Here is an 11,848-nt window from a genome sequence, read left to right on the forward strand (position 1 = left end):
TGGCATTAGTACAAGGCCGAGAGACAATCAGAGCAGTGCTAGGTGAAACTCTCTTAACCCGCAGCGGAAACACAGTTTACAGAAGGTATTAGCCAGGAACACGGCTCAGGGCCCCCTGCTTTGACCCTGGCTCTGTGCTTCTTAAGGACATGAAAAAGCATTAGCAATCTGGGCACTTGTATCCAGTCACACCTACCATGATGCAAGAGCTGCCCACCCATTCATAGATCGCTCCTGCTTTAAAATCCCAACCTGATAAAAGGACTCTTTATTTAGTCCCAGTGAGACATTTCCAATAGCTTCAAAGGCGCAAGGCCTCTGGGCCCGAGAGCCTAGATTAGTGCTGCATGAAGGCCGGTATTGTAGTGAGCGCTAAGAACTTGGCTTAAAGGGAAAAGCCCCGAGAGTCCCTCGAACACATTGTCTATATTGCACAGTTTCACACTTCATAAAAGGGGAAACAACGGAAAGGTTTAGCATTCATCCTACGGCCACAATACATTTGTGGTTAGGGGGGAGTTTTCAACCTTTTTTTTGTGAGGTGAAGGAGCCGCTGAAATGTGACTTGACAGTGATTTTGTTCCCTCCCCCCTACTCTCTGACAGGTACATTTTCTGGACCGACTGGTACCGTCCAGCGAAGATTATGAGGGCCTGGTGCGACGGGTCACATGCGATGTCAATCGTGAACACGACTCTTGGCTGGCCCAATGGCTTGGCCATTGACTGGAGGTAAGCCCGGGGGGCTGCTGCCTTGTAGGACGGGGGGAAATGCTTTCCCACAGTGTGCCATTCAGCTCAGCTGGTAACACATCCCCCCCGGGAAAGGGGATGTCTTACAGCACAACACAACTCTGAATAGTGCAATTTCATTCATGAGGAAAGAGCCCCTCTTCGTTGAGATTGACTTTATGACTGGCATCTTGCTGCCGTTCGTGAAAAGGAACAATTGTAGTCACATGCTTTCTCATTGTTTTTACTGCGTGCTTGTTGGTTATTTCAGTAAGCAGCTTATGAACATTATCTTGTCTAATCCTCATCATAACAGCTACGTCCATGCGACGCTGTGACATGCTGACTAATGGGGCCTGTTTCCTCCTAGCGCCATGCGGCTGTACTGGGTGGATGCTTTCTTTGACAAGATAGAGCACAGCACTTTTGATGGGCAGAACAGGCTGACCCTGGACCGCATCACTCAGATGTCTCATCCCTTTGGTCTCACCATTTTTGGAGGTGAATTATGTGGTCTTAGCTAAATGAAAATGCCCCATGCATAATATCTAGGCGTTTGATATTGGGCATCAACAGAGCGCCTGAAGAATTGGTTGAACAATGACAAATAAATCAGTAAACACTGAAAAAGATGATGGTGATTATGATGATGTTGATGATCATGATGACAGTGACGATGACAGTGATTATGATTACGATGACAGTAATTATGATGATGATGATTGATTATGATGTTGATAATGATGTCTAGGATTACAATAATCATGATGCTTATTACAGTGAATATGACTGTGATGACAATAATTGTGAAGCTGATAATGATGATAATGATGATTACCTTAAAGATGTTGATAGTGAGGATGGTACTGATGATTATGATGTTGACAATGATGTATATGATTAGAATAATCATGATGCTGATGACAGTGATGACGATGCACAGCGCCCTGGTGTTTCCCTGCTCTGGTCTCTTCATTGTTGCCTGTGCCAACCCCTCTCAGGTTATGCCTACTTCACTGACTGGAGGCTCGGGGGAATCGTGCGGGTGCGCAAAACGGACGGCGGTGAGATGGTGGTCATCAGGAGGGGCATCAGCCACATCATGCACGTCAAGTCTTTCAACAGCAACTCCCAGACGGGTGAGCGAAACTCTCAGCCTCTCATGGCAGGCAGAGTGGCCTGCATTTCCGTGTGATTAATCAGTGGCTTTGTCCCCCGCTGTCCCCCAGGCTCCAACTACTGCAACCGGGTCACCAATCCCAACGGGGACTGCAGCCACTTCTGCTTCCCAGTGCCCAACTTCCAGAGGGTGTGCGGCTGCCCCTACGGGATGAAGCTGGCGCCCAACCAACAGACCTGCGTGGAGGACCCCTCCAATGAGCCTCCCACCCTGCAGTGCGGCGCCAACTCCTTCTCCTGCGGCAACGGGAAGTGCGTGCCGCAGAACTACAGATGCGACGGCATGGACGATTGCCACGACAACAGCGACGAGGTCGGCTGTGGAGCTCAAAGTACGTCATCTGTTTCGTCATTGCTTTTAAAATGCCTAGAGCTGTAGCAGCTACTAGTGACTGGTGTGAATTTATAACATAGTTCAGTCTTTGCAGCAGTGTTTTGGGCAGATAAGTTAATTTTATGATGCTGACTTCATTTCACTGACCCCCTTTATATGTTTTGGCAATGTTTTATTATTAGATTAGATTATAGATTATATTTTATTCGAGAAAAGAGTTTTGCTGCTGTCAGGTTTGATGTTTGGGAGGGCTGTGTTATGGCAGGAAGTGGCAGATTTATACAAACACACAAAATTTCAGATTTTATGACCAAGTGTTTTTATAAAAAAGTACTTCTAACTATAAGTACATTGAATAACATTACATCAGAAAGTGATGCCGTGCCCTTTTGCGTTTCTCAGACACCACCTGCTCGCCCACGGCCTTCACCTGTGCCAACCGGCGCTGCGTGCCCCGGAACTGGCGCTGCGACGGGCACAACGACTGCTTCGACAGCAGCGACGAGCACGACTGCCCCACCCAGGGGCCCGTCAGCTGCCAGGCCAACCAGTTCACCTGCGCCAACCGCCGCTGCATCCCGCGCACCTGGCTGTGCGACACCGACAACGACTGCGGGGACGGCTCGGACGAAGCCGGCTGCCGTGAGTCGCCGCCTCTGCCCGCGTCCGCTCTCACAGTCCATTCACGCTCGTGTTGGGAAAATGCACAATAATGGCACCATTATTGTGCATTTTCCCAATACGAGCGTGAATGGACTGTGATTAAATTAATTAAAAAAACCATTTCAATCTATGGGTTCGTGCATGTTTAGCTCTACCAGCTGCCTTGTACCTCGTCTGGCCAACTATTAAAACTTGGTCATGCTGTGCTTCTAAAATAGTTAACTCCTTTTGTGGCTTTTTGCTTATGTTGTACTCCTTTGGATAAAAGCATCTGCCAAATGAATAAAGGTTAATATAAATGTTAATATACGAAATAGTATGACCAAGAAATTCTTCTGATTACAGTATATCATTTCTGTTTTCTGGTTGATTATTTTCTATCAGTTAATGACATTTATACAGCTACTGCAAGGCTTCCTCTCTGAAAGTATTTTAAAAGCAGATAACTGCATGTTCCACACCCAGAATAGGTGCTAACAGAGAGCTGTGAGTGCTGCGTTTAAGTGAAGTATCAGTACAGCGTGTCAGCTCCACTTCTGCAGCTCTCTATACAGAATGACCATGTAGGCCTCGGTAGAGGGTCAGTGCGGTGCTTACAGATTGTCTCTGGTTTGGCAGACTTTGCGGGAACGTGCAATCCGGGTCAGTTCCAGTGTCCGGACCACCGCTGCATTGACCCTGGCTATGTGTGTGACGGTGACCGGGACTGTGTGGATGGAGCAGATGAGCAGGGCTGCAGTGAGTGTCTGACCTCCTCTGTCGTCGTGTGCCACTTACAAGAGCAAACATTACCTCATTCCTTCATGAATGTATTTGACTAGCACCACTTACATGGCTTAAACATGTAATTGATAGTCATGTTGCAGGCCAAAGTAATGCTCCAGAGTACATCCCTGACTGCACTTGCCGATGGCCTTTCATTTCAGTTTACAACTGCACTGCCTATGAGTTCAAGTGTGCAAACGGACATCAGTGCATCAACTCCTACTACCGCTGTGACGGGGTCTTCGACTGCAACGATCGCTCTGATGAGAGCGGCTGTCGTAAGTTTACACTCATTTCATAACACGGCAGCTATGCACAATGACATGCAGGCACAGCAGGCACAATGACATGATTCAGCTGCTGTATAATAAGCCTTTAAATAGAGTAGATGAAGTTTCTGAAGACTGGTTGTTAGAATTCTTTTTAGTGCATAATTGTACACCATAGTCTCTGTTATACTTACTTAAATGTATGTGATATTAAAATATATATAAAATAATTTTGCCGTTTCTGTGACTGGCATCTGCAATTCAGACACCAACTATTTGACCTCTTTCAAAATCTGTTAGATTTCTCATGTTGCTTTAGAAACTCACATGTTAAAGCATTGAATTTAATAAGTCTTTTTTATCAGCAGCATATTGGTAATTATTATTGACATTGATGTGAAACCCATATGTAGACCCCTTTTAACTGCGTTTTTAGTTACTTCCAAAAATGAAATTCCATTTCCAGTTCTTTAACTGCATAGTGATGATCACCATTTGACCTTTGACCTTTCCCCCCCTCAGCCACCAGGCCCCCTGGCATGTGCCACCACGAGAGTGAGTTCCAGTGCCAGTCGGACGGCAGCTGCGTGCCGGCGTCCTGGGAGTGCGACGGGCACCCGGACTGTGAGGACGGCTCGGACGAGCACCACGCCTGCCCGCCACGCACCTGCCCCTCCACGCTCTTCCGCTGCGACAACGGCAACTGCGTCTTCCGCGGCTGGCTGTGCGACGGCGACAACGACTGCCGCGACATGAGCGACGAGCGCGACTGCCCCACGCCGCCCTTCCGCTGCCCCAGCTGGCAGTGGCAGTGCCCGGGCCACAGCGTCTGCGTCAACCTCAGCAGGGTGTGCGACAACAGCCCCGACTGCCCCAACGGAGCCGACGAGTCGCCCCTCTGCAGTAAGTCTTCACCTCTGACCTCCAACCTCTGACCTCTCCCCCGCCACCCCCCCCCCCCCACTAGCTTGAGAGGTCATTCATGCATTTATCCCCAGGGTACTTTGTGAATAAGGGCATCTAGGGTTGCCTCATGGGAAAGTAAAACTCAGGGAAAGTGTTTGGTTGGATGTGCCATGCATTTATAAATCAGTCTTGTAAGGGACTATCGACTTGATCTTGGCTTGGTAAGTCCAAACAGACACTGTCCCAGAGGTTCAATATTAAACCCTGATGGGCTGACTCCAAAAAACTTGCAGTTTTGCTGCATGCATGCTGTTGAATATTAATGTTCACTAAATGACCAACTGAATGCAGGTGAATGATCATTTCTAAGAAAACAGCCCTAGGTGCCCTTTTCTCCCAGTCTATTGGTGGCAATCCTTCATTTCAGCAGTAACAGGGTTCATGGTTTACTGGTGTGATTTTCCTGTGTGAAAATGCTCTTTCTTTCTCTCCTCAGATGAATCTAAATGTCATGACTGTATATAAATGTGTTTTTGCCTTTCGCGTCAATTGATCTTGGAACAATGGCATCACAACAAGCTGCGCTGACCGCCGCCGTCCCTGTGTACAAAGATGATCTGTTGCCATTTCTTGTTGCTGCCCTTTCGAAGACATTACTGTCGCACGTGAAGTCTTGTGTGGAAATCATGCATGTGCTGATCTGGTGTGTTAAAGTGATCTGTGATTCTTCCTCTTCCTCTCTCTCGCTTCCCTCCGCATTCAGACGAGCCCTTGCCAGGTAGGAAGCACCTCAGTCACGTCTTAGACCCCCCCCCATTTCTCCTGTAGCTGCCTGCCATTCAGAAACCCGCCGTCCGTACTAACCTCCTGAATGCTGACAGCATGTCCTAGTGCACGATGGAAAAAGTCTAACTTTGCTGTAGATGTTATGAAAATCGACCTGGAGCAAGTAGGGTAGAATTGTTGAATACACGACCAGCAGGTATGAAAGGCCGATTTTCTGACTAGGCTGTAGGCAGTGATTATACTGACCAGGTAGATCTGCTCATGATTAATACAGCACCTCCATAGCAGCTTTTATTCATACAACTACCATTTACTGTAGATTTGTAACTTGACCATTGTGTCGTACAACTCCGTTGTCTTTGTTTTCGGTAATGAGCGGTCAGTGTTGACCCCTCCATTTTAACCCCTCAGATCAGGAGAGCTGCACAGACAACAATGCGGGGTGCACCCATGGGTGCATCCAGGGGCCCTTCGGGGCCCAGTGCACGTGCCCCGTGGGGTACCAGCTGACGAACGACTCCAAGACGTGCGAGGACATGGACGAGTGCAGCCCACCGGGGCTCTGCAGCCAGCACTGCTTCAACGAGCGCGGGTCCTTCCGCTGCCACTGCCAGGACGGCTACACGCTGGAGGCCGACCAGCGCAGCTGCAAGGCCTCGGGTAAGGGCTCGGATGGTGTGTTTGCATGTGTGTTTATGGGTTTAGGGTCCGTTTATATGCGTTTGTGGCCGTCTGTGTGTGTGCGTGTGTGTATGTGTGTTCAAGAGCATGTACATCATGATGCACACATGCACCCACTGGTCCACACAGGTAATTGGCTTGTTAACATTTCACCTTGTTTTGGAGGCTTATCATTGTTTTTAAGGCTGGGCAGCACTGCAAAGATAAACCCAAATCAGGAAATGCAGCTGAGTGAAATTTGTATGCAATTAATGGCATGAATTCCTCCGGATCTTCTCACTGTGTGCGTTCAAAGCTCTCCTATTGCTTTTTTATCTCATGTTTTTGCATACCGCTCACTGTTAAAATCTGCGCTCCTCATGAAAGACATCATCATCTGTCAGTTATGTCTCCACTTTTAGAAGAAACCGGATTCCTCTGAGCTGTTTGTTGGAGTCCAAAACCCCCCCAGCAGATATGCTTTGAATTAAGGATGTTAATTAAAGACGTCTTTTATGCCACGCGGGATATGAATCAGATTGAATGATTTCAAAAATATGACATGCCCCGCGACGGGCAGGAGGAAGCTCTCTGAGCGGGGCCACGGCCCGCCTCAGACACAGTGTCTCGGTCCACTCCATTCTCTCTCCTCTCTGATCTGATTACCTCAGATAAGTCAAATAACATATGTGTCACTCAGATCCTTTCACATGGGGTAATTAGGACATAATCTCCAACAAAGGATTGTTTATGAGCAGGGGGACGGCCATCGTGGGCCCATCCAGCAGAGAGCTAACCTGCTGAAAGGTGCTGCCATTTGATATGACATTGTTTTTTGAACGGCATTGTGTTTTATCTGGGCGAGCCCACATCAGGAAAGATCTGTTTTTTAAATGGCTGATAGTTTCGCTGCTGTTGGGCTTTAAGGGGTGGACACTGATGGGCACCGATTTGCATGAGCGTCAGTGACCGTGAGCTGCCCATTTTTTACAGATTCCCGGGAGGCCATCTTGCTGGTGGCGAGCCGCAGTCAGATCGTGACCGACGACATCACGGCGCAGCCCAACGTCATCCGGTCGCTGGTGCGAGACGGGCGCAACATCGTGGCCCTGGACTTTGACTCCGCCACCGACCGCGTGTACTGGTCAGACACCACCCAGGACAGGATATGGAGCTCCCACAAAAACGGCAGCGACAGGACTGTTGTAAGTGGTCGCATTTCTCTTCCACTGCCCCCTTTGAATCTCCTTTAATTTCGCCCCAGGGGAGGTATTAGGTAGTGTGGGGTAGTGGTTGAGGAATTTGGCTTTCAACCAAGAAGATTGCAGGTTCAATTCCCAGTAGGGGCGCTACCATTGTACCCTTGAGCAAATGACTTAACCTGAAGCGCTTGTGTAAATATCCAGCCATACAAATGGACATTGTGCAAAATGTAAGCTTTGTAAGCCTCCCTGTAGAAGTGGGTCTGCTAAGCAGATGAATAATGATGTAGGTGAGATGGCCAGACAAGCACAGTATATATAGGGCCGGCAGTGTAGCATAGTGGTAAGGAGCAGGGCTCGCAATCAAAATGTTGCTGATTGCGGGGCACTGCCGTTGTACCCTTGGGCAAGGTACTTAACTCAGGGGGAGGTACTTGCCTCAGGGAAAAAAAGCTGCATATATGGGAAACATGTAAAAGCTATAACCTCTGTAAGTCCCTCTGCTTAAAAGCATCTGCTACAATGACAATAATGTAGTAATGATTTGTAACTGAAATGCATCTTGATGGGCAGATATTTGACAGCGGGGTGACGGTGACGGAGAGCCTGGCCGTGGACTGGGTGGGCCGGAACCTGTACTGGACGGATTACGTGCTGGAGACCATTGAGGTGTCCAGACTGGATGGCACTCACAGGACGGTTCTGGTCAGCGAGAATGTGACTAATCCCAGAGCGCTGGTGCTGGACCCCAGGAGCGAGTAAGGCTTCCCCGCCCCATTCGACCACCGTTGTTCTGACTTAACAGGAGATATAACGTTTAGGGGTAGTCGCATAGAGGAATGAGGAGAATGCCATATGGAACTTGTCCTAACTTGGCTGCTAATAAAACCTAATTTCTAATGAGCTAGTGACTGATGTATGGTACTATACTTGTCTTCCTTTGCCTAGTCAGATTTCAGAAGTTAGAGTTAAGAGTTAGAGTCAGAGTTAACTTGTGGTAGGGCTTGAATAGTGATATGCTCACTCTTACAGGATTTAGTATGCAGTGTACATTACATAAATGTAGTGTAAAAAGGGAATGATGGCGCATTATGTTATGTTATTATGATTATTGTGTCTGTTGTGCAGTGCCCACGTCATGTTCTGGACAGACTGGGGGAGGAACCCGCGCATTGAGAAGGCCAGTATGGATGGCAAAATGAGGACCACCATCATCAGCAGCAAACTGTACTGGCCCAATGGCCTGACCATCGACTATCCCAACAAGCTGCTGTACTTTGCCGATGCTTACCTGGACTTCATTGACTACTGCGATTACAACGGGAACAACCGGAGACAAGTTTTGGCCAGCGATCTGGTAAGATACTGGTTTACCATTATAAACCCCTCTCAACCATATTATTTTAGGAAACAAATTTATATAAATGTCTTGCACGACTATCACGCATGAAATCATACTAATCAGCATAGATTATGTTTAGTATTTTCAGTCTATTATTTATGTTCAGTCTTTTTGTTTTGAATATTACCTATTTTAAAGTTTTTTTTTAATCCCTCTGCCATTCAGTACAGTTGGTGCAATTTGACAAATGCATTCTCCCTGTCATACTTGCTCCTTCTGTGTGAGGCTGAAATATGCTCTTTGTCTTTCGGTGAAAAGGTGCTGCAGCATCCCCACGCCATCACCATTTTTGAGGATTTTGTGTACTGGACTGACAGATACATCAGCCGCGTGATCCGGGCCCATAAGTGGCACGGGCAGAACCAGACCGTGATGCTGTATAACCTGCCTCAGCCCATGGGCGTGGTGGTAATGCACCCGGCCAGGCAGCCTGCAGGTAGGGGAGCGTCACCCCCGAGTATGCAACTGCACATTTACTCTGTTGTGTCAGTAATATTATACTGCACATGCATTTCAATCAAATTATATTGGAATCTCAGGGAGATACAAACATTGGTGCCTTACATGGTGCATAGAACCAATATAAAAATAAGTAACTATGTGACAGGAATATTTATTTGGAAATAAACCCATGTTTACTATTCCCCAAGTCAATGGCCCCTATTAAGGAAGACTTGATACATCCAATCAGGCAGTTTTTCTGGGCTGGTTCCTCTCATAGATCGGGTGCCTTTCAAATTTATCCAGTGCCTCATTTTTCTTTTCTTTCAAGTATTTTGTCTCAAGTATTTTCAAAATGCAACAAAATTGTTGTGTAAATTTTGGCAAATGGTGACATAGCCTTTGTATTTTTAAATTGCCAGTTATGGCCAAACCACCGATTTAATTTTATTATTTTGAAAAGACAGGCATAATACTGAGTTCTGATACAGAATACATGAATGCATTTTCAAGCCGAAAGATCACTTGATAAGCCCATACCAGAATATATGTATATATTGTGTCTATACTTTAGAGAATATATTTGTAGATAATCAAAGGTAGGTTAGGTTGTATCAATATTTTGAAAATTGAAAATGTAAATCATTACCATTTTGACATATTGCAATATATTTCTGCTTTGCCTTAAAATAATTTCAATGTATTGGCTGCATATTTCTCAGTATATTACAATATATTTCATTTTATATCAGCACAGTTTAGATCAGTCTTGTATTTTGAGAGGATATTGGGTGTTAGCTCGAAAAATGCATGCTAATTTCAGATGTGCCATGCAGACTGTGCTGTGCAGTGTATATGGATATTTTAAACATCTCCTTTGTGCTGTTGGCTGTGCCTGTAGGTGTTAACCATTGCTCCATGAGCCCCTGTACCCACATCTGCCTCCTGTCTGCTGTGGGACCCAGGTTTTATTCCTGTGCCTGCCCGTCTGGCTGGACCCTGGCTGCTGACCAGGTCACTTGTGTGAGAGGTATACACTGCACCAACCTGCAGAAACGCACAGATGCCATTCGCTGTTAGGAGTTCAGTTTATAAATGTGAGCGAGATACAGCCAATCCCCTGCATCCTTTATAAAGAGTGTGGATCTGTTAAAGTCAGCATTAACAAACACAAAAACGCACAGGAATGGGATATTAGCATCCAGGGCGCAATCTAATTCATTGGGCAAGCATGAAACCAAATCCCATGGAAAAATTGGGTATGTGTTCCAGTGGCAGATGGAACTTGTCATCAGCATCCTATTTAAAATTCAGTCTTAACCTCTCTCTCCAAAAAGTAAATATTGAGAATGATAAAAAGTTTCTCTTTTTTGCTCTCTCTGTCTAGTGTTTCAGTGGAAATGGACAAAGGACCTTTAATCCGAGGTCCAACGTGTCCTCTTTAGGTTGGCTGCTCGAGCCGTCTCGAATTGCAGCTTTCGGGAAGAACGTAAAATTTATTATCCACTGAAAGATGAATGATTACCCAAGAATGAAAATACAGCTCCCTGCCTGGAGCGCTCCGTCGATTCTAATCTCTGATGACAAAGCAAATAAGGTCCTGAAACAAACTTTCGCCGCTGGAGCTCCAGTGTACCTCTCTTGAGGCTGACTGCGCTCTTTAAAATGCACTAATGGTGCTGCATCATATTTCTGGTTGTGCTGGAAACAGATAATAATGTAATATATATCTTATAAAATCAGGTGGTCATAGAAGCATTAAGGGCAAAACTGAAAATGAAATAGTGGCATACATAAGTATTCTTGTTACCCAGAATTCAAAGGGTGCTTATATATTTCTTGTGCCACTTGTGTAGAACAGGAATGAGAGAGTCTGTAAATCTCGCACTATCAGCCCGGAGCCCGTCATGTTTGGTTTATGATGTGCTACTTTATGGCCCTGCAGTTGAGGACCCTTTCTTGGTGGTGGTGAGAGACAGCATAATCTACGGCATCCCCCTGAACCCGGAAGACAAGAGCAACGATGCCATGGTACCCGTTGCCGGGCTGCGGAATGGATACGACGTCGACTTCGACGACGCGGAGCAGATGATCTACTGGGTGGAGCATCCGGTAAGCATCCTTCGTGGCACTCGTCAGTTGGTCCGTGTAGTTCCTCAGTGACCCTGCCCTCACTTTGTCCACCTTATGTCACCAGGGGGAGATCCACAGAGTGAAGTCGGATGGCACCAACAGGACGGAGTTTGCCCCTGCGGCCATCCTGGGCTCTCCTGTAGGACTGGCCCTGGACTGGATGACCCAGAACCTGTACTACACCAACCCAGCTACACAGTCCATAGAGGTGAGACACTCAGGGCTTTGTGTGTTCAGATCCCAGGCTGTTTCTAGCCCTGTTTCTGTCACCAGTATGCACTGTAGATAGAGGTTTAATGAGATTAATGAGGATATCATTGGTGGATAAATGTGAAGTGGTGTTAATAACTGGATACATCTATACAGTAAAAAATTCT

The 11,848-nt window shown here is 46.6% G+C and overlaps 1 protein-coding gene across 1 annotated transcript in view; it reads left to right on the forward strand.

Moving 5' to 3' along the window:
- The first annotated feature begins 1,191 nt into the window (after positions 1-1,191).
- lrp2a (low density lipoprotein receptor-related protein 2a) overlaps positions 1,192-11,848 on the forward strand; it is a 43,043-nt gene continuing 32,386 nt past the window's right edge. The window contains exons 1-15 of the mRNA XM_036544945.1: positions 1,192-1,232; positions 1,733-1,870; positions 1,961-2,242; positions 2,647-2,886; positions 3,526-3,645; positions 3,834-3,950; positions 4,464-4,844; positions 6,045-6,293; positions 7,287-7,498; positions 8,069-8,253; positions 8,624-8,852; positions 9,156-9,333; positions 10,240-10,368; positions 11,284-11,450; positions 11,536-11,679. Of these exons, the coding sequence (XP_036400838.1) occupies positions 1,199-1,232; positions 1,733-1,870; positions 1,961-2,242; positions 2,647-2,886; positions 3,526-3,645; positions 3,834-3,950; positions 4,464-4,844; positions 6,045-6,293; positions 7,287-7,498; positions 8,069-8,253; positions 8,624-8,852; positions 9,156-9,333; positions 10,240-10,368; positions 11,284-11,450; positions 11,536-11,679 (2,805 nt within the window). The 5' untranslated portion in view covers positions 1,192-1,198. The remainder of the gene's footprint in view (positions 1,233-1,732; positions 1,871-1,960; positions 2,243-2,646; positions 2,887-3,525; positions 3,646-3,833; positions 3,951-4,463; positions 4,845-6,044; positions 6,294-7,286; positions 7,499-8,068; positions 8,254-8,623; positions 8,853-9,155; positions 9,334-10,239; positions 10,369-11,283; positions 11,451-11,535; positions 11,680-11,848) is intronic.

Source organism: Megalops cyprinoides, chromosome 14 (genome assembly GCF_013368585.1).
Source record: "Megalops cyprinoides isolate fMegCyp1 chromosome 14, fMegCyp1.pri, whole genome shotgun sequence".
Classification (NCBI taxonomy): domain Eukaryota; kingdom Metazoa; phylum Chordata; class Actinopteri; order Elopiformes; family Megalopidae; genus Megalops; species Megalops cyprinoides.